This window comes from Trichosurus vulpecula, chromosome 1 (genome assembly GCF_011100635.1).
Source record: "Trichosurus vulpecula isolate mTriVul1 chromosome 1, mTriVul1.pri, whole genome shotgun sequence".
Classification (NCBI taxonomy): Eukaryota; Metazoa; Chordata; class Mammalia; order Diprotodontia; family Phalangeridae; genus Trichosurus; species Trichosurus vulpecula.
In genome coordinates, this window is record NC_050573.1 from 34,138,398 (window position 1) to 34,161,935 (window position 23,538).

The 23,538-nt window shown below is 44.3% G+C and overlaps 1 protein-coding gene across 1 annotated transcript in view; it reads right to left on the reverse strand.

The window, feature by feature from the left end:
• Positions 1-13,725: 13,725 nt before the first annotated feature.
• The window catches only part of CUX2 (cut like homeobox 2), a 249,209-nt gene continuing 239,396 nt past the window's right edge, over positions 13,726-23,538 (reverse strand). Inside the window, exons 21-23 of the mRNA XM_036764170.1 lie at positions 21,430-21,618; positions 18,199-18,472; positions 13,726-16,959 (exon numbers count right to left, since the gene is read on the reverse strand). Of these exons, the coding sequence (XP_036620065.1) occupies positions 16,134-16,959; positions 18,199-18,472; positions 21,430-21,618 (1,289 nt within the window). The 3' untranslated portion in view covers positions 13,726-16,133. The remainder of the gene's footprint in view (positions 16,960-18,198; positions 18,473-21,429; positions 21,619-23,538) is intronic.

Consider the following 23,538-nt stretch of genomic DNA (forward strand, 5'->3'; position numbering starts at 1 on the left):
CTCCCACAATCTTTGTGTATATAATCTCCATCTTGCCTCCATGAAGTTGGTCAGATCCAATCTAGCTCAGATTGATCTGGCCCGCTTTCCTTACAGGCGGCGCAAGGGGTGGGATGTCTTGGGGCAGGCCTATTTGGCTAACTCTTAATAAACTTTATCCTTTCCCTTGGCTGAGAAAGGTTGAGTCGAATTCTTTCAGCAGGACCCGGTGTGTCGGTACTTTGGGGTGTCGAGCACCCCTCACCCCAAACCCTCTTTACTAGGAGCTTATATTTTAATTGGAGATGGCACACCAGGGAAGGGAGTTTTGGCCTGGGGCAAACAGGAGGATGGTGGGTGTGATGAGGTTAAGGAACCATATATTTTTAGGGGTGCTCGAGACCCCAAAATACCGACACACCAAGTCCTGCCGAATGAATTTGACTCAAGCCTTCTCAGCCAAAGAAAAACAAAGTTTATTAAAGGTTCGTCATAATGGGTAGATTCTTAGGGAGCCTGAATATTTGTGACGCTAATGCCAGCGGGCCAGATCAATCTAACAGAGACTGTGTCTGAGGGCCTTCATGGAGGCAAGATGGAGCTTATATACAGAAAACTTGTGGGAGGCATTGAGGGGGGGTCAAGTAGTCTGGGGTGACTGGAGAAGGGGTTTAGGGAAGGTCTTGAGGAGGAGTCTAAGGAGGATCTTGATGGCACTGGGGTGACTAGAAGTCAAGATTCCAGGAACCAAGAGAATGGGATTTTGATGGAATCAAGGGTGGGAAGCTGCTGGACAATAGAGGGCTAGGCTAGGTAGAGATTGGGCCTAGTGATAAGGAAAGGCTTGTGGCCTCAAGCAAAGGCCAGATCAAGAGGGAAGCTTCAAGGAGAGTTCAAGGGAGCTGCCAGAGACCATACCCCATAAAGTTCAAGGTGAACCCCATCAGGTTAAATGAACTGATGTCATAGTCTGAACTGGTCAGCCCTAGGGTGGAGTTCTAAAATGGAGCCCATTAACTAGTGGAAGGGGTGGAGGGGGTAGAGGCTAGAGTTCTGGCATGCCAGTCTCTGGAGGTTTGGTCCTGAGGCTGTCCTTATAGGAGGGGAGTAGCTGGCTGAGAAGTGAAACTTGGGCTGGGACATGGTATTCAGCTGTGGACACCCCCTTTCAGCAATGATGTTGTTAATGGGGAAAGCATTGAGAGGAGGGCAGCCAGGGTGGCAAAGAGCCTGGAGATGCCAGGTGAATATTGTAATTGGGGATAAGAAGAGGAGAGATCTTCAGATACCTGGAGGACTGTCATCACCTTGCACCTGGATTCTTGAAATGGCCTCCTCAATGGTCTCTCTGCCTCCAGTCTCTACCCAAAAATGATAAAGTACATTTTTGATCATGTCAGACCATGCCCCTACTTAATACACTCCAGAGGCTCTCAGTTTATATATATACGTATATGTATACATATACACACATATGTATGTATTTACATATATACACATATGTATAATTCCTCCTTTACATGTTAAAACAATTTTTTAACATTTGTTCTTTTTTTAAAGTTTTGAGCTCCAAATTCTACACTTCCCTTTCTCCCTTCCCTCCCCCCTCTCTGAGATTGTAAGCAACCCCTAATTATTTTAGCGACCTTTGGTATTTAAAGCTCCTTACAAGCCAAGATGGCGGCTGGTAAGCAGGAACTAGTGTGAGCTCCGTACCGAGTCCCTCCAAAAACCTATAAAAAATGGCTCTGAACCAATTCTAGAATGGCAGAACCCACAAAACAGCAGAGGGAAGCAGGGCTCCAGCCCAGGACAGCCTGGATGGTCTCTGGGTGAGGTCTATCCCACACGGAGCTGGGAGCTGGGAGCTGGGAGCTGGGAGCTGGGAGCTGGGAACGGAGTGGAGCAGAACCCAGCCTTAACGGTGTGGACCATCCAGACCAGAAGCTGGGCGGAGGGGGCCCTAGTGCCCTGAATCAGTGAGCTGCGGCAGTTACCAGACTCCTTAACCCACAAACACCAAAGAAAACAGAGAAGGTTAGTGGGAAAAGCTGCGGGAGTAGAAGGAGTTCGCGATTCGGCTTCCAGCCCTGGGGGCAGCGGAGGTGGGGCAGCTACAGCTGTTGTTACTTCCGGCTCCAGGCCCACCTGGTGGGAGGAATTAAGTGGCGGATGAGAGCAGGAGTGCACGGCCTGCTGAAGATCTAAGCACAGTCCGGGTTGGGAGTTGGGGAAGGAGCAGTGCTGGTGTGGCAGAGCTGGCACCTCCCCCCAAACGTGGAACATAGAACTCTCTAGTCTACAAGCAGTCATACCCCACTGAAAAACTCAAAGGTCAAGTCAGTTGGCTGGGAATATGGCCAGGCAGCGAAAACGCACCCAGATTCAGTCTTAGACTTTGCTGACAAAGAAGACCAAAACATACAGCCTAAAGAAGTCAATAAAGTGCAAGAGCCTACACCAACAGCCTCCAAGAAAAACATGAACTGGTCCCAGGCCATGGAAGAGCTCAAAAAGGATTTGGAAAAGCAAGTTAGAGAAGTAGAGGAAAAATTGGGAAGAGAAATGAGAAGGATGCGAGAAAACCATGAAAAACAAGTCAATGACTTGCTAAAGGAGACCCAAAAAAATACCGAAAAATACCTTCACATTTTCTGTGACACAACTTCCTTTTCCTCTTAGTAAGCTCCTCCCACCACGTGTGACTTAGGCTTCCTGTGACAGGCCTATTAATGAGTGGGAAAGATCTTCAAATCTAAATTGGTATTACAGGCACCGGACACTGAGGTCGTTTCTCAAGCTAAACTGCCAAGCATTCAAACTCTACTGCGCAACTCTGATGGGCTGGTCGTGTTGTTCGAATGCCAAAAGTACGTTCGACTAAAAGACCATTTTGTGGAGAGTTGACATCAAGGAAGTGCTCACATCGTGGTCAGAAGAAGCCATACAAGGACACTCTCAAGGCTTCTCTGAAGAACTTTGAAATGGATTGTGAGACATGGGAGACACTGGCACAGGACCACCCAGCATGGTGTGCCTACATCGAAGGTGGCACTGTGCTCTGTGATTGAAGCAGAGTTGAAATAGCTCAAAAGAAATGTGAGATGCACAAATTTAGAGAATCTACCCCAAATGTTCACATGGACTCTTTGTGCCTGACCTCTCACAGGGCCTTCTGAGCCCATATTGGTCTGATTAGCCACAGTTGGATGCACTGTGCCTTGACCCCAACATAGGGATGTTGAACACAGAGTACAGCAACCAACCCATACCTGTTCATGACTCCCCTGCTAGATTGACTGAAAGCTCCCTGAGGGCAGAGTTTATCTCACTTTTGTTTTTGTATCCCCGGTGGCTAAGGTGGCACCTGGTGCAATGGTAGATGTTTCACTTGTGTTTGTTGATTAATTGAAAGTTATTCAAGAAAGGGACACAGAATGACTTTGTTACAATCTTGTTAAACCTAATATAATAAATCTCAACAGTTGGTTGAGTAAGGGTTGGGGAAGGGAATCAATTGAATAAATCAAGCCACCCCCAACTCCATTTAAAGGAAATGGAAAGATGCTGAGCCTCAAACACATATGGCCCACTTAGCCCTGATCCATTGTGAGAATACATTTTGATTCTTCACTAGATGTGAGCAAGGCCTGGACACTGCCTTGAATCAACCAAAGGTATTTCTGCTCAGTTCAACCAGGACTAGGTGAAGGACTCAGTCACACCCTGGAGAGCTCATTGTGGTAGGGGGTAGTTCAGAACCTAAAGGAGAAGAGATTTGGAGGTCTGGGCGGTGGAAAGGAAGGAGCAGGAATTTCAAGAGCTGACCCAGAAAGACTCAGCAGCACAAATGAATGGAGAAGGAGATAGTGATAGCTGGGCTATGAGAGAGAAGGGAGTCATTAAGGAGGTACGTGTCCCTCTCTACAGGAATCTCAGAGAAGAAGACCTTGGTTTGGGGGGGCAGCTAGGTGGCACAGTGAGTAGAGCACCAGCCCTGGAGTCAGGAGGACCTGAGTTCAAATCCAGCCTCAGACACTTGACACACTTATTAGCTGTGTGACCTTGAGCAGGTCACTTAACCCTAATTGCCCTGCCTTCCCCCCTAAAAAAAATTAAAAATTAAAAAAAAAGAAGACCTCTTGGTACAGTTGTACCCACCTCCTTATGCAGTGGGGGAAGTGGGCAGAAAAGATAGGCACTCTGGTGCCCATCTGTTTGTAGATATATGTTCCGTTACTTCTTTACTCAAATATTTTCAATTTTCTCTCAACTACAAAGAGGCCAAGGGCCTTGTCATTGTTGTTGAGTCATTCTAGTCATGTCTTACTTTTCATCCTAAACCCCATTTGGGGTTTTCTTGGGAAAGGTACTGGAGTGGTTTGTCATTTCCTTCTCTGGCTCATTTTACAGATGAGGAAACTGAGGCAGACAGGTAAAATGACTTGTCCAGAGTCACACAGCTAGGAAGTGTTGAGGTTGGATTTGAATCCAGGTTGTCCTGATTCCAAGAGCTTTATCTACTGTGCCAATAGTAAACTTATTTCTATTCCTACTTATTTCCTTCCTTTGTTACATTTCCTCCACTTAAAGGACTATACATTTCTTAAGGAATCATAGTTGGAACCAGAAGTGACCTCAGGGACCATCGAGTACAATCCTTCATTTGTTCAGAGGAAGAAACTGAGGCCCAGAGGGATGAAGGGACTTGCTTAAGGTCACAAAGGGAAGGGGCAGGATTTGAACCCAGCTCTTCCAACTCCTGAGCCAGTGGGCTCTGCACTGTACCACACTGAAAAGATGCAGCCCCATCACATGCTAACTTGGGGGGAGATGGCAACTGTCTGTGATGTCCGAGGAGAGCTGTTTCCATGACAATAGTCCCAGGGCCTGAGAAACTAGCCGATAGTCATTAAAAATAAATTCCACAACTCCCCTCCCCCTGCATCTTGTAGCAGACAAATAAACTTAAATTCCTAGCGAATATATAGATTTATTAATTTATCCGACGTAAAAGCCCCAAGCACGATTGTGGAAGCTGCAAGCAGCTATACTGTCTGGATCTATGTAAGGTCATATTTCTCATTAAGGAAACAAAAGACGAAAAGTGAAAACACTAGACCAGCTAATCCCCCTCTAAGATGGGAAGCAGGAGTCAATGCTACTTACAGCCCAAGAGGTGTATTTAATCCAGAGACAACAAATTGAATGAACCCAACTTCAGGGTTCTCTTCCCATTTCTCCTAGCGGTCTGAACTCCAGTGGGCCTCCTTCCTTTCCAGGGGGACTCTCATGGGGAAAGTGGAGAGGTGGGCAGCAATAGATGTTTATAGAGTGACAGGAGCAGTGTTGATAAAGAATAACCTCTTTAGCGGTGAGGGGAGCATTGGAGAAATTAGAGTGAATCTTTTTTTTTTCTTTTCTTCTTTTTTCCTTAAGAGGCCATGTAGAACAGAGGAATTGGATCCAAGATTCTTGACTTTGTCACTCCTTACTTGTATGATAATGGGTGAGTCACATTCTTTTAAAATTTTAAGATTCCTCCTCTGGAAAAACCACAGGATTGGACTAATTGACTTCTGAAATGGCTCCTAGCTCTGACATTGTTTTCTTTTTCCTTTTTTTTGCAGGGGGAAGGCAGGGCAGTTGGGGTTAAGTGACTTGCCCAAGGTCACACAGCTAGTAAGTGTGTCATGTGTCTGAGGCTGGATTTGAACTCAGGTCCTCCCGACTCCAGGTTCGGTGCTGTACTCACTGCGCCACAGGTTCTAAGACCCACCCTAGCCATGATGTTCCAGATTCTAACATTTTAGCTCTGACATTCCACATTCTAACATTCTGTACTTGAAGGTGTCTCTCAGCTCCAACATCCCAGCTCTAAGTTCTAACAGTCTCCACTCTAAGCCCCCTCCCAGCCCTGACATTCCACATCCTAATGGGCTCCCAGGATTCCCATGGTGCTGATTCCAGAGAGTCCAGCTGGAGGAGGTTCATGCAGAAGCATTGAGGGGTTAGGAAAAGAGGGGACCAGGCAGAACTGGGCTGCCACTCCCCTGCCTTTACCAGGCAGAGCAAGGCCTCTGTGCTCCCCCAGAGAAGGTTCTTAGGCCTGAGAATTGGAACCATCCCTGGGACACATATTCTTTGATTTATCATTATTAATTATTATCTGTATTAATTATAATTACCATCTTTAATAGCATTATTAATAATGATCCTCCTTAATATAATTATTAATATTACCACCATCAATATTGTTAATACTATTCATTAATAAACCATATTACTTGTTATTCAATATGCATTTATTAAGTATCCGCTATGTGCCTGGTGCTGTGCTGAGTTCTGGGGATAAAAAGACAAAATCAGGATTAGAGATTCAGAGCTGGGAGGACCTTCAGAGACAAGCTTGTCTAATTATATTAGCTCGCATTTACACAGTGCGTTATAAGCTTGCAAAGCCCTTTACAAATACTATCTCATTTGATGCTCACAACAACCCTGGGAGGTAGGTGCTTTTACTATCCTTACTTTTACACATGAGGAAACTGAGTCAGACAGATGAAGTGACTTGGCCAGGGTCATACAGCTTGTAAGTACCTGAGGTCTTTCTGACTCCAGGTCTAGTACCCTATCCACTGCCCCCACCCAACTGCCTCATTCTAATCCTTGAGGCTAGGAAGATTAAGTCCCTAGTTTAAGATCACCCAGCTAGTAAGCAGAGCCTATTCAAAACCATACTGCGGGCACTCCAGCCAACATCAGGTGACCTGCTCATCTTCCTTCCTTTCTAGTTCCCTTTTATGGATCATCTTCCCTTTTTAGCTGTAGCAATAAGAGGAGAAAAAGAAATTGAAGGATTTAGAATAGGCGAAGAAGAAACTAAATTATCACTTTTTGCAGATGATATGATGATTTACTTAAAGAATCCTAGAGAATCAAGTAAAAAACTACTTGAAATAATAAACAACTTTAGCAAAGTTGCAGGATATAAAATAAACCCACATAAATCCTTGGCATTCCTATACATTACTAACAAAGCCCAACAGCAAGAGATAGAAAGAGAAATTCCATTCAAAGTTACTGTAGACACTATAAAATATTTGGGAGTCTATCTGCCAAGACGGACCCAGGGACTATATGAACATAATTATGAAACAATTTTCATGCGAATAAAGTCAGATCCAAATAAATGGAAAAATATCAGTTGCTCATGGTTAGGCTGAGCTAATATAATAAAAATTACAATTTTACCTAAATTAATCTATCTATTCAGTGCCATGCCAATCGAACTACCAAAAAATATTTTACAGAGCTGGATAAAATAATAACAAAATTCATCTGGAAGAACAAGAGGTCTAGGATATCTAGGGTATTAATGAAAAGAAATGCTAGGGAAGGTGGCCTAGCCATACCAGATATTAAACTGTACTATAAAGCAACAGTCATCAAAACTACCTAGTACTGACTATGAAACAGAGTTGTGGATCAGTAGAATAGGATAGCAATCTACTCTTTGATAAACCCAAAGAGGCCAGCTTCTGGGCTAAAAATTCACTATTTCACAAAAACTGCTGGGAAAATTGGAAAATGGTAGGGCAGAAACTGGGCATAGACCAATATCTTACACTGTATACCAAAATAAAGTCAAAATGGGTTCATGATTTAGGAATAAAGGCTGATGCTATAAGCAATTTGGGAGAGCAAGGAATAGTTTACCTATCAGATTTATGGAAAAGAAAAGAACTTATGACCCAACAAGAGATAGAGAGCATTACAAAATGAGAAATGGATAATTTTGATTACGTCAAATTGAAGTGTTTTTGTACAAAAAAAGCCAATGCAACAAAGATTAGAAGGGAAGCAGAAAATTGGGAGAAAATCTTTACAACCAGTGTCTCTGATAAAGGCCTCATTTCTAAAACATACAGGGAACTGAGCCAAATATATAGGAATACAAGTCATTCTCCAAATGGTCAAAGGATATGTACAGGCAGTTTTCAGAGGAAGAAATTAAAGATATCTATAGGAGTATGAAAAAATGCTCGAAATCACTACTGATTAGAGAAATGCAAATCCAAACAACTCTTAGGTACCACATCTCTTCTGTCAGATTGGCTAGAATGACAAAACAGGAAAATGAGAAGTGCTGGAGAGGATGTGGGAAAATTGGAACATTGTTACATTGCTGGTGGAGTTGTGAACTGATCCAGCCATTCTGGAGAGCAATTTGGAGCTATGCCCAAAGGGCTATAAAAATGTTCATACACTTTGACCCAGCAATACCACTTCTAGGGTTGTATCCCAAAGAGATCACACAAGTGGGAAAAGGACCCATATGTACAAAAATATTTATAGTGGCTCTTTTTGTAGTAGCTAAGAATTGGAAATCAAGGGGATGCCCATCAATTGGGGACTGGCTGAACAAGCTGTGGTGTATGAAGGTAGTGGAATACTATTGTGCTACAAGAAATGGGGATGATACGGACTTCATAACAACCTGAAAAAACCTACACGACTTAATGCTGAGTGAGCAGAGCAGAGCTAGGAGAACATTACACACAACTACAGATATATGGATTCTATGATAACTAACCTTGACAGACTTTGCTCTTCTCAGCAACACAAGTTGCAAAGACAACTCCAAAGGACTCAAGATGGGGGATACTATCTACATCCAGAGAAAGAACTATGAAGTATGAATGCAGATTGAGGCACACTTGAGGCTCACCTTTTTTTCCCCTTTTTTCCTCTCTTTTGTTTTTGCTTTTGGGGTTTTTTTTTGGTTCTGTTTCTTCTTTCTCATGATTCCATTGGTCATAATTCTTCTCCACAACTTGACTAGTGTGTAAATTAGTTCAATGCGAAGTTATACGTAGAAGATATATTGGATTCCATGCAGTCTTGGGGAGGGAGCGGGGGAGGGAGGGAAGAAAATCTGGAACTCAAAATTATTTAGAACCAAGTGTTATAAACTAAAAATAAAAAAAATTATTATTAAAAAAACAAAGAAAGTAAGCTCCCGGCTCCCTGAGGGCAGGGCTTATTCCTTGATTGTTTATATTTGTATCCCTAGTGCTTATCACAGTCCCTGGTAATAGGAAGTATTCAACAAATGCTTTGTCATTAATTCATTCCAAATTTAACACCTTTTCTACAGAGTTCAAATCTGGCCTACCACACTTACTAGTTACGTGACCCTGGGCAAGTCACTTAACCTTGTTTGCCTCAGTTTCCTCATCTATAAAATAAGCCGGATAAGGAAATGGCCAACCACTCCAGAATCTTTGCCAAGAAAACCCCAAATGGAGTCACAAAGAGTCAGTTGTGACTGAACAACAATTACTGATACATTTATTGATTGTGATTATTTTTTCAAAATCTGTCCTTCAGCTTGTCTGGCCCACTCAAAACTTAGTCTTTGCTTGAATTTGGAGTTTGCTTCTTAGGGTTTCTGTTTGATTTTTCTACAAAGCCTCTCAAGAAGCATGCATTCTTGGGAGGAGGTGGGGAGCGATGGAATAGGTAGGATTCATCACAAATTTAATATGGACAGGGCATGGAGAATGGAATTTTTTTTGGCCTTAAAATGTTTGCATTTGTAAAAATTCATAGGAAAAAAAGTAAGAAAGTGTATTTTTTTTCTCTCAGTTTTTCTCCATGCCCCTGAATACTATACCCTAAGGGGCTACAACCTGCCTGGCCTCAGGGGTAGAATTATTTTGTTTATAATTACTTTCTCTTAGGCTTGTTCTGTTTTGCCTTAGAAGGCAGAACCAATGACAAATGAGAATTTGCAAAGTGACCTATTTGGTACAGATGTCGGGAACAATTCCTTGACATTCAGAACTGTTCCTAGTAGAATGGGCTGCCTTGGGAGGGAGCAGATACTCTGTCATTGTAGGTATTCAAGCAGAGGCCAGACCCTCAGTTTGGGGGGGATGTTGTCTGCCTTAGGTAGCAGTGGACTGGAGCCAGCTCTAACTACTTGTGAGAGCTGATTGTTAAATTTTCAGTGTGAGCATTTATTTACACTGAAGAAATCCACATCTGGGCTTTTTTTTTTTGACTGCTTAGGCTTTAAGAAAGTATTAATAACACAGATTAAACCTAATTGTGTGTATGTAATTTTTTTCCTGGAGAGTTGAATTATTAAACATTTAGCAGCATGCTCCTGTCTAGAGGGGAGTCCTTCTGTATATATTTTGGACAAGATGGATGCTGAGGTCTCTCTCAACTCTTAAGAATTTCTGATTCCCCCTATCTTGGCTCTAAATGTTTTCCTTTGGATGTAATAAGGAAGGGCTCAATTTCAAGAAGATATTTGGCCCAATTCCCATCCATTGGTTCCTATCCCTGCCTCTCTCTCTGTTTCCAGCTCAGAGGCTTTGCTACTCTGGCCTTTTAAATATGGTTTACAGGGCAGCTAGGTGGCACAGTTGATAGAGCACCAGCCCTGGAGTCAGGAAGACCTGAGTTCAAATCAGGTCTCAGATGTTTGACACTGAATAGCTCTGTGACCTTCGTCAAGTCACTTAACCCCCATTGCCTTACAAAAAAAAATATGGTTTATTCCTGTCTGCTTCTGAGTGAGGGGTATGTGTGTGTGTGTGTGTGTGTGTGTGATAACGGAAGCAGAATGGGGTCATGGAAAGAACACTGGACTTATGGTAGGAAGGTTGGAGTCTAGCTAGGTGCATACCTGTGGTATCAGTTACCATGGAGTCTGAGGCTAGGGGATCACTTGAGCTTGGGAAATCTGAGCTGCAGTGGGCCAGGCCCATGGGGAATCCAAACTTTTGGCATCAATATTGTGAGGTCCTGGAAACAGGGCCACCAAGTTGCTTAAGGGAGGTGAACTGGTCCTCATCAGAAACTGAAGCCAATGGTAAGATCAGGCCTGTGAATGACCCCTGAATTTTTAGCTTGAGTGAGATAGGAGACCTAATCTTTTTTTTTTTTAAAAAATAGGGGTCCAGTGATACTATTAGCATGGGGAAAACTTGTGTGGAGATTGCCTCCACAAATGCAGACTAGCAGCTTGTTAGTAACCTCTAGTCCCAAAGTAGGAGTTCTTAGTCTCAAATCTGTGAATTCATTATATTTAAAAATATTTTGATAAATATTTCAATATAATTAATAGTCTTCTGTGTTTTATTCAGTCAAAAACATTATTTGGAGAAAGAGTCCATAGGCTTCATCAGACAGGTAAAGAGGGCATGTCTCAAGAAAGGTTAGAGAGAATTGTCTGGGACCCTGAGGGGTCTTCGAAGCCCTAGCTGCCCAGCTCCCTAATCCTAACCCATGTTTTCTCAGCTCAAAGCCAGACTCTTGCTGTCCCATACTTTCTATGAGTCATTAATATTACTATAATGCCATGCTCTAATGTAATATGACTCAATGTTCTAATAGAGCCCAAATAATTTGTTATGAAAAGACCAATGGCTCATTCATAGGCAGGATGGTATAGTGGAAGGAGAGCCAAGTTTGGGAACATGGAGTCTCAGGACCAGAGCTCAAATAGCAGCCTTGTCACTTATTAATAAGCTGTGTGACCTGAGGCAAGTCATGTTTCCTCATCTGTAGAAATGGGCTAGATGGTCTTTGAAGTCCTATCCATCTTAGATTTATAATTCTATGACTTTCACCCTACCTGTGTGACTTTGATGAGATTAGGTCATAAGAGGCTTGGTTGAAGGAACTGGGATGTTTAGCATGGACAAGGGAAGACAGGGGAAACATGATAGCTGACTTCAAATATCTGAAGAGGGTGAATATGGAAGAGGGATCAAACTTATTCTCTTGGACCACAGGGGACAGAGAACTCAGAGCAGTGGGTAGAAGTCCCAAAGTGGCAGATTTATCCCTAGCAATTCAAGCTATCTCCAAATGAAATGGAAGGTTGTGGGTTCTCTCCCACTGGAAGTATTCAAGCAAAGGCTGGGTGACCACTTGTAAGGTACATTGTAGTGCGGATCCTTCCAGCTATATGTTGGATTCAGTGGCCACTGATGTCCTTCCAAATGCTGAAATTCTATGGGGAAAAGGTGTGTAAGTCTCATCGTTTTCATCTGTAAAATGGGAGGTTTGGGGGAGTTGGACCAGATGAGCTCTAAGGATTCTTTTAGCTCAAAATCCTATGATTCTATTTTTTTAAAAGTTGGGGGCAAGAATAAGCAAGGTGTTGTTGTTTGTTCTTTTTTTTCTAAGAGGACCAGTGACATCATGGGGTGATATCTTGACCTATGCTAGCTACATTTGGAGGAAAGGAATGAGCAGACAAATGCTTTAGGGTTGCCTATGATGGGGGCTGAGCCAGTCTTTCAAACCAAACATGTCCTTCAGAACTCTGCTCAAATTCCAGTCTTGGACTTCCCATCTTTGGCAAACCCCTCTCCCTTAAGGATACAGCTTAGCTCAGCCAGGCACTCATAATTTCCTTTCCTATTGACTTTTTGCCAATATTTGTCATGTTGTTGAGGAGCCTGTTTATGGGACGAGACACTTCTTAAGGAATCGTAAGAAAGACCACAGATCTGGAGCTAGAAGACACGTTATAGACCATCTACTCTGAGCCCCTCCTTTTATAGAGGTTGAAACTGAGGCCCAATAAGGTTAGTCAACTTGACCAAAGTCATACCTGTCTATGACTTGGCAGAGAAGTCCTAGAGGGTTGCTTGAGGTAGAGAAGTTAAGGATCAGGGTCACAGAGTAAATACCAGAGTCAAGATGGAAATATATGTCTTCCTGCCTCCCAGTCCAGCATACTATCTACATTCTCATTCTGCCTCTGTTCTACATATAGCAAATATCATGTATCCTTGGGGATATTCATATTTATTTCAAAACGCCTTTATTGCTTTTGATTAACAAGCATTTATTAAGCACCAACTATGTTCCAGGCACTGTGCTAAGCTTGTTATAAATATTATCTCATGTGGTCCTGACAACAAACCTGGGAGGGGATTATTATCCCCATTTTACTGTTGAGGAAATGAAGGCAAACAGAGGTTAAATGACTAGTCCAGGGTCACACAGCTAGCAAGTGTCTGAAGCCGGACTGAAACTGAGGTCTTCCTGACTCCAGATTCAGTGCGCTATTCACTGTGTAACCTGGCTGTCTCTAAATAACTGATCATTAACACAATGTCCTTGCTGCACAAATAGGGAAGGTGTCCTTTGAACATCTATTGACATTTTGGCTGGGCCAGGTTGTGGATCATCCTGTGACATAAAAGATAATTGGTTCAGGAATTGAACATGAAATATTTTACTCATATCATAGAGTGTCAGAGCTAGGAGGGGCCTTAGAACAGGGAATGTCAGAGCTGGGAGGGGCTTTAGAACAGGGAATGTCAGAGCTGGGAGACAGCTTAGAACAGAGAATATCGGGGCTGTGAGGGGCCATAGAACAGGGAATGTCAGGGTGGGAAAGGCCTTAGAACAGGGAATGTCAGGGCTGGGAGTGGTCTTAGAACAGGGAATGACAGAGCTGGGAGGGGCTTTAATGATGGCATCTTGCTCCCCCCTTGGAATGGACCTCTGCCAAAGTGGCTGACTCATCCCAGCCTCATTTCCTCTTAGGGGTACAGGGATCCTGAAAATATCCACTTACCACCATTCAGGCCACCATTGGTCCGCATTGCCATGACTTCCTGCCACTCAATTTAATCAAGAGTTTGGTTACCAGGGCTGCTGTTCCCCTGGCCCCATCTCCCAGCCAAAAGAGAAGAGCACACTCAAGCGTTATTATACAATTCTGTATTTTTAGTGGCTTGTTTACAGAACTTGTTCATTTTTAAAATTTTTAACAAAGTTCGTCAATCTCTCATAGAAACTTTTTTTTTCCGTACAGTACATGAGCCCAATGAAAGGTGTTCACAGGTCCACTAGCTTTGAGTACAACAGGATTTCCATTTTTGAAGACTATACTAAGTGCTTATTCCAATCCCGTTCCACTAAAGCTAAGGCTAGCACTCTATGAAGAGTAGTTTGCATGTATGCCTAGACCTCAGTACAGCGTTGGTTTCGACAGTAAAAATAGGTCCATTTCCATGGTTCGCTTGGTTCTGACGGGGCTATGGTCGTGAAACGAAGGTGGTCTCTCTATTCCAGGTTCATTCATTTTTAAAATTGGTCACTGTTAACTACTGCCAGAATATAAAAATACCTTCATTTGGATAAAAATGTATACAGTGGAAAACTCTTCGATGCATAGCCTGGGTGTGTGGAAAGGTTAAGTTTTCCCCGTCAGGGTTCGCCTGGGCCATTTGGTACGGAGGTTCCGCTTGGATGACCGAGGGGCCCATGGCCAGACATGGTAGAATTACATTCTCTGGAACAACCTCAAGTCTTCCTTCATCCTCCCTGTGACTTCCTGGTGCTTTGACAGAGTTGTTTGTACCCTCCTTCCCCAAACTCTCTAAGCCCCTCATCAGTCATATCTGTCTCTTTCGAAGGCAATCAATGTTCCCTGCCTCTGGCTGTCCTGACTTAACTTTGGATTCAACCAATGGATCGGACAGTCTTTTAATGGAGAGGAAAAAAAAAAAACTTAAAAAGCAAATGTCAGTTCCACATGCCACCCATGTGGGGGAAACCCAAAAGAAACCTACAAAGCTTGCCACAGCTAAGAAGTTGGATACCACTCAAGTGGAGATGTTGACTTTGAATTTGATGGTCTTCAAGAGTGAACACACTGGAAGGATCTGGGGAAGGTTCTGTTGAGAGCAATTGTTGCTTATTTGCCCCTCCCAATGATTCTTGTGTTCTGAGACTCTGGCCACTGAGATGAGGATCTCATCAAGTCACAGAGGAAGGGACTGATTTCCATCCTACATTCCACATTCCCCAGATCCAGCTCTCTAGACCTACAGTATTTGAGTTTTGAATGCTGTCCAGCTACCTCAAAACAAGATAGAAGGTATGAAGGGGAACTGGAGGTTTTCAAATTCTTTTCTCAGTCTATCCCCAGGGCCAAAAGGATGATGAATTCTGTGGCTTTCTCAAAAGATGAGGAAGGAGAGGATGATGATGGTTATGTCATCCCAGGGAAGGGTAGAATAATGGTGGCATCTTACCCTGGGGTATGCCCCAACTCTCTTGGGGAAGATCTCCCAAGGTGTCATAACTGGGATTCCATATTTGTGGGCAAAGACCTGCCTAGGCCAAGGATTTTTCAATATCTCTGGGTTGTCTCCCTGCTCCCCAGCACCCTCCCCCTGGGCTGGGGTCCAGCCTTCTCTCCAACCCTTTTGCCCCTTACCCACCCGCACTCATACACAGGTCACTTTGGGGATTAGGAAATACATTTTGTCCATGGACGGTGCTTGGCTTCTGTGGTTTGCAGGTTTCTATCTAGAGGAAGTGTAAGGAATTTTTTTATGTACCATGCTACATCTCGCTCAGGAAGGACTACCGCCGACATTTCTACAACATATACAACGGCACATGACATTCGGTGTTACAAGGGGTTTCAAAAACATACCACCAGAATGAAATATATACTTGATGGCATCAAAGTTTTGCATTTAGAGTCTTTTGGGACTTTTTTTTCCTTTTTTTTCAACAGTCTTGGAAAGGGCAGTAGTAATGCACTGTCTCACAGACAAATGTGGGGGAAAAAAACCCGCGCTTCAGAAGTTACTCCATTTGGTCAGTCTCATAGTGCTTTGTGATGGCTTTGAACAAATGTCTTCTTTAATCTCATCCAGTGGCAAACTACAAGACTTCAGAGACCGTCTGTCTCCGGACAACTGCTACATCGTCCTGACTTATAGCTCTCTTGAATATCAAAGCAGCTTAAACCGTTAATAAATTCGAAAGGATCCTTTATTAAAATAGCTAAAAGAGGTCTATAAATATTTTCTCTTTTTTTTCTTTCTAAAAGAGTTCTGAGTTTTCCCAGCCAGCATGGAATGGGACCGAGCCCACCACCGCCTGCAGGGATGTTGGTCAGGGCTGAAGAGAAGGCCTGACCCTGAAACTTCCCACCCATCCCCTCAAAATTTCATGGAATTAAAAAAAAACAATCCCCACAAATCACAGTCCACAGATAGAGTTTGATAGTTCTGCTTTGTCCCCCTCCCCCATCTCATCTCCCTCAGACAGAGGGCCTTGCCACCTGAAAGAGGGTGGGGAGTGGACTCTGAGTTTCAGAATTCCCACTCCATGGCCTCCTCACGGTTGGCAGCCCTCTCTAACCGATGGATGATGTTGTTCAGGTTGGCCATCTTCTCGTGCCGCCGTTGGGTGCTGGGGTTCGGCTTGGTGCCAGGGTGCAAGGCCCCTGCTGTCTCTGCAGAGGGGCTGGAACTCGGCACTTTGGCAAGGGTGGTGCCGGGTGGGGAGGGAGAGATAGGGGCTGAGGAGGAGGGCACAGGAGACACAGACATCATAAGGCCCGGAGAGGAGGCGGCCGAGGGTGAGTTCAGGGATACCTCCAGGCTACAGCGGGAGGACTCAGAGGTGGATTTAAAGCTGATGGGGTCAGGGTGCAGCCGCTCCCCATCCTCAATCTCTTGGGGCAGTTGGAGGAGGGGGCAGTCTGGGGTGGTGGGTGCCTGGTGCATGTTGCTACCATGCGGGAGGGACCCTGAGGTCCTCTTCTGGACTTCTTCCATGCCTGTGGGCTCGGGCAGCTCTTCTTTGAGGCTCGGGCCCTGGGTCTGGCCCATTTCTGCCTCCCCTGAGTCCTGAAGCCCCAAGCCCTCCTCTTCTTCCTCACCCTCCTCCTGCTCTTGCTTGATCACAATCAGGGTCTTCCCCTGGGCAGGAAGAGGGGCAAAGCTGTCACTTGGGCCCTGAATCTCTAGCTCTTTCACCACGGGTTTCTGGTCTTCAGCCTCTGAGTCTGGGCTTAGTGGCGTGGGCCCCTGGTGGGAGTTGCTGGCTGGTGGGAAGCTGGGGCAGCTGCTCTGGTCCAGGTCAGTGTCATTGTCCTGAGTGCCCTCCACCAGCATCTCTCGGCGCATCCTGGACCTGTGGCAGAAACAGAAAGTCAGCAAGTGGTGAGGGCATGAGAGTGGGGCCTGTTAGCCCCATAGTCCCAGAGCACCCTGGGCTTTGGTTATCCTGAGCAACTGGAGGCCATCTCTGCTTGAAGTCAAATATATCAGTTTCATCAGAAAATTTTCAGACAATCAATCTATTCTACTATGGTAGATTTAAATCAATAAGCACATATTTTTCAAAAAAGCACCTACTATGCGCCAGGTACTGTGCTAAACTCAGGGGCTACAAAGAAAGGCAAAAACATGAATCCTGCCCAACTCCTTCCATCTTCCTGATCAGACACTACCTCTTTTCTCTATAGTATCAATCTACCCCCAACCCAGTCTTAGTGAAACTTTTGAGCCCACTCCTCCCTCATGCCCTGCCCACAACTCTCTCAATCCCTCCATCCTCCCTCCCGACCCAGCCACTCCTACTTATCCAGCCACAATCCTCCCGCTGACTACACTCTCCTCATCAGATCCATCTCTCTATCCCTTGACCTATTTTTTCCATCCCATTGACCCCACTGACCTCGACCTCCCCACCCCATCCATTCCTCCATCCACTTGACTTAAATTACCCATTTATTTACTCCATCCCATTTATCCCTCCCTCCTAGGATTCAAATTGCTCCCCTTCTTCCATCTCCTGACCTCAGTTACCCTCACTTTCCCCACCTTATCCCTCTATCTACCTGGCCCAGACATCCCCACTCCCTCTGCCCTGTCCATCCCTCTCTCTTCCTGACCACAGCTGTCCTCACTCTTCGCATGTGTAACCCTCCTGCAAAGATCAAAGGAGATGAGATCTGTAAAACAGTGCAGTGCCTGGCTCATAGTAGGTGCTTAATAAACTTTTTAGGCACCTAGGATAGGGGAACAGTGGATAGAGGGCTGGGCCTGGAAATATTCAGACCTGGGTTTGAATCTGCTTCAGATACTCTTTATTCCCAGTCACCCTCACTCACCCCTGCTCATTTATTCCCTCCCTTGCCCCTGCCATCATCCCAGACGCCTTCACTCTGACTGTAACACTTATCCCTGGGGTCCCCTCCACTTACCCTTATGCCATCCATCCCTCAATCTTCCCATTCCTAGTCACTCCTGCTCTTTCCAGTCCATCCACCCCTGTCTCCTCTGATCTCAGCCACCTTTATTCTCATCATCTATAACTGTTGTCCCTCCCTAGACCCCTGCCTCCCCAGCTGCTCCACCCCCAAATCACCTATAATTGTGGAACCAGTTGATGACGGTGTTGGTTTTGAGGTTAAGCTGGAAAGAGAGCAGCTCGATGGTCTGTTGGGATGGGTAGGGCTCCAGCTGGTAGGCCTTCTTCAGGGCTTCCTTCTCCTCTGGAGCCAGGACCACCCTGGGTTTCTTAATCTGCAGGAGGCTCAGGTCCTGGGGCTGAAGCCCAGGGCTGGGGCACTCAGATCGCGTGACAGGGGATTCGCTGTCGGAGCCGGTGCTGATGAGCCCGTAGCGGCGTTTCAGGTAGGCTGAGGGAGAAGCCCAGGCCAGGCATGTCCATCACATACCCATCCTGATCCCCTGGAGCTAATTCTACCTCCAGGGACTCAGGAATGTTAAGAACAAAAATCCCAAGATGGCTTCTTCTCCCCTCCTCCCCCTTTAGAATGTAAGCTCCCTGAGGGCAAGGATTTTTGTTTTTGTCCGTGTATCACCAGCACCTAGCATGGCACTTAATAAAGGCTTGATTGTTTTGGGGATTGGACCTGTGATGTCACTGGGGGGACTACTGAGGGGAGCTGCCAATGAAGAAACTCCCCCTAGCATGGCCACCTGTGCTGTAATTTATAAGCTGAAGGAGCTGTCTGGAGTCCAGAGAAGTTAAGTGACTGATCTGGGCCACACAGCCAGGGCAGGTCAGAGGCCGGGCCTGAACTTCAGCATTCTAGATTCAGAGGCCAGCTTTCTGTCTACTCTCTCTGGCTCTCGATCATTACTGTGGATACTGTTTCTTGAATTGAATCAGGACTCCTCCTCCAGAGAAGGAAAACAGATCGATTTCACTTGGGAAAGTGGGCAGCACCCTTAATGACCTCAAGCTGCTCCCTGAAACAAGAGTCCTCCATCTTCTTTAAAATGATGTTTTCACCTGGAAAAACCTACACGACATAATGCTGAGTGAGCAGAGCAGAGCCAGGAGAACATTGTACACAACCACAGATATATGGATTCTATGAGGACCAACTCTGACAGACTTCGCTCCTCTCAGCAACACAAGGTACAAAGACAAATCCAAAGGACTCACGATGGAGAATGCTATCTACATCCAGAGAAAGAACTATGAAATATGAATGCAGATTGAGGCATGCTTCATGCTAGCTTCCCCCCCCTTTTTTTCTTTTTCTCTCTTTTGTTTTTGTTTTTGGGTTGGTTTTTTTTTTTTTGGTCCTGTTTCTTCTTTCGCATGATTCATTTCATTGATCACAATTCTTCTCCATAACTTGACTAGTGTGTAAATTAATTCAAGGTGAAGTTATACGTGGAAGCTATATGGGATTCCATGCCATCTTGGGGAGGGAGGGGGGGAGGGAGGGAAAAAAATCTGGAACTCAAAATTATGTAGAACCGAATGCTGTAAACTAAAAAAAATAAAATAAAATGATGTTTTCATAGTCAGGCTGTGAATCACGGGGTGCTGCAATCTCTGAAGAAATTGTGAGTCTCCCAAAGGGCAATGGAGGTACCCATGGTGGGCATGAGGAGATGGCAGCAGACCTCTATCTATCCATCTATCTGCCTATCTATTCATCATCAATCTATCTCTATCAATCCATCCATCCCTCTCTATCCAATCATCTACCTGTCTTTCCAACTATCCATCATCAATGTATCTAGCTCTCTATGATCATCTACCTACCTATCTCTCTATCTATTCATCATCAATGTATCTAGCTCTCTATGATCATCTATCTATCTATCTATTCATCATCAATGTATCTAGCTCTCTATGATCATCTACCTACCTATCTCTCTATCCATCATCAATGCATCTAGCTCTCTAAATCATCTACCTATCTATCTATCCATCATCAATGTATCTAGCTCTGTATAATCATCTACCTACCTGTCTCTCTATCTATCCACCATCAATGCATCTAGCTCTCTATGATCATCTACCTACCTATCTCTCTATCTATCCACCATCAATGCATCTAGCTCTCTAAATCATCTACCTATCTATCTATCCATCATCAATGTATCTAGCTCTGTATAATCATCTACCTACCTGTCTCTCTATCTATCCACCATCAATGCATCTAGCTCTCTATGATCATCTACCTACCTATCTCTCTATCTATCTACCATCAATGCATCTAGCTCTCTATGATCATCTACCTACCTATCTCTCTATCTATCCACCATCAATGTATCTAGCTCTCCATGATCATCTACCTACCTATCTCTCTATCTATCTACCATCAATGCATCTAGCTCTCTATGATCATCTACCTACCTATCTCTCTATCTATCTACCATCAATGCATCTAGCTCTCTATGATCATCTACCTACCTATCTCTCTATCTATCTACCATCAATGCATCTAGCTCTCTATGATCATCTACCTACCTATCTCTCTATCTATCCACCATCAATGTATCTAGCTCTCTAAATCATCTACCTATCTATCCATCATCAATGTATCTAGCTCTCTATAATCATCTACCTACCTATCTCTCTATCTATCATCAATGCATCTAGCTCTCTATGATCATCTGTCTACCTATCTATCTATCCATCATCAATGTATCTAGCTCTCTAAATCATCTACCTATCTATCTTTCTATCTATCCATCATCAATGTATCTAGCTCTCTATGATCATCTACCTACCTATCTCTCTATCTATCCATCATCAATGTATCTAGCTCTCTAAATCATCTATCTATCTATCTTTCTATCTATCCATCATCAATGTATCTAGCTCTTTATAATCATCTACCTACCTATCTATCTATCTATCATCAATGCATCTAGCTCTCTATGATCATCTACCTACCTATCTCTCTCTCTATCTACTCTTACCCCTGACATTCTTCCCCCCCCCGCCCCCCCACTCATGCTCTGTCAGGTTCTTTGGGTTATAGATACAGAGTTGGAAAGGATCATGGTGGTCATCTCTTCCAAATTCCTTCATTTAACAAAGAGAGAAGCTGAGGCCTGGAGAGCTGAAATGCTTTCCCCAGAGTCACACAGGAAGTATGAGGAGCGATTCAAACTCAGGTCCTGCTCTGGGTAGTAAGTAAGATGTTTGTGAAACAGAGAACCATATAGCCTAGTTCCGTATTCTTATTATTGACATCAATTGTTATTATTGTTAGAACCTAGGCCTACTGACTTGATTTGATTCTCAGGGGGAAAGTGAAGCCCAGAGAAGATAACCTCAGCTCCAGGATCCTTCCTTCCCATTCTGCCGCCTGAGTCTCACCTTTTTTTTCCATCTTCTTCATGTCCCGGAGCTTCTCCACGTTGTGGGGGTCATTCAGCCAGAGCTGCATCCGCACGAAGGGCTCTCTCCCCTTCAGGCTAAGCTTGTGCCACGGTTTGGGGCGGGACAGGAGGTCCGACACCGAGCCTTGTGTCAAGCCCAGGATGCTCTCCCCAAAGAGCCGCTGACCTAGGGGTGGGAATGGAGGACTCCATCAGGGTGTCTGGAAGTCCTCTGGCAGGGGGGAGATGTGTATATTTTGGGCCCCCACCCTCATCACCAGAGTTAATAAGGGCAGATCTGGCCCAACATAAGCCCCAAATAAGCTTGTCCCCAGGGACCACTCTGCTGGGCAGAGGGGAGGCTAATGAGTATTAATTTAATGATGACTTTTGGTAAATCTTTTACAAATAAACAAGCTAATAAATAAATGAACAAACAAATGAATGAGTGACATCTTAAACTCTCTAAGATTTGCAAAGCTCCCCCCTTATTAAACCTCACTCTCCTGCTGGGCAGGCAGGGCAGGTGACTGGTGCAGGCTCACACAGCTCAGATGGAGTCAGGCTCGGTGCTCAGGGATCTCATAGTCACAGAGCTGCTTTTCCGTCCTCTGCTCTTTGCTGCTTCTGCTTTTCAGCTAATGAAGGTCAGAGCTGGGACTCAGTCAATCAATCAATGGGCATTTATTAAATGTCCTGCATGCCCCTGTTCTCTAGACTCCAAGTCCATAAAAGTCTGAATGCCTTCTCAATGCCCCAGTCCTGGTCTGGGCCAAACTGGGCCAGGCAGCATGGCACCGGAGCACTGGGTTTGGAGTCAGAGGGACTAGGCTCGAATCCTGCTCCTGCCATTTATGCTCTGTGTGACCTTGGGCCAGTCACCGGTCTGGGTCTTGCTGCCCTCATTGTTGAAGGTTGGACCATATGAGGTTTGAGGTTCCTTTTGGGTACAGAGCTATGATTCTATATGTCAAGGCGAAAAGCATAAAGTACTTGTTATGTGCCAGGCACTATGCCACGTGCTGGGAACACACACGTACATACAAACACCTACAACGCATGCACATGTGCAACACATATGTATATACACAACACACACATACACATGTACACAATAACACACAATACACACACATGCAGGTACATACATACACACAATATATACATACATAACACATATAAATATAGGCACACAATATATAAATATAAAATTGTTTAGTCATTTTTCAGTTGTGTCAGACTCTTCATGACCCCATTTGGGGTTTTCTGGGCAGAGATACTGGAATGGTTTTGCCATTTCCTTCTTTGCCTCATTTTTACAGATGAGGAAACTGAGGCAAACAGGGTGAAGTGACTTGACTAGGGTCACACAGCTAGTAAGTGTCTGAGGCTAGATTTGAACTCAGGTCTTCCTGACTCTAGATCCAGTGGTCTATCCACTGTGCCACCTAGCTGCCCTAAATACACAACAATACACATAATACACATACATGCAAGCACACACATACACACAATACGCAACACACACCACACACACGCAGGCACACATAATAAACATACACAATGCATACGCACAATGCACACATATACATACACAAAACACACAATACACACATATACACAATATACGTATGTTTTATATATACATACAGGCATACACACATAATACATAAACAGACTACATATGCAAGCAAACACACACAAGGCATATGTTTATACACATACATACGGACATACATATACATATACACACACAATGCACACATAATATACATATAGGCACACAATGTACATGTAAAACACACATACAATACACAATTTGTATACACAATACACATTCAGGCACACACATACACACATAAACACAACACATAAAACACACACATGCAGGCACACAAACACATACACATGCACAGCAATAACCTCACCACACAATATACAATGCACACACACACACCATGTACACATACAATACACAGTACATACATATACATGCAATACACAAATACACACTACACATATGTACAGGCACACACAATACACATACAGACAGGCACGTAATAATGTACATATATACATAAAAGCACGCACATACATAATACAATAC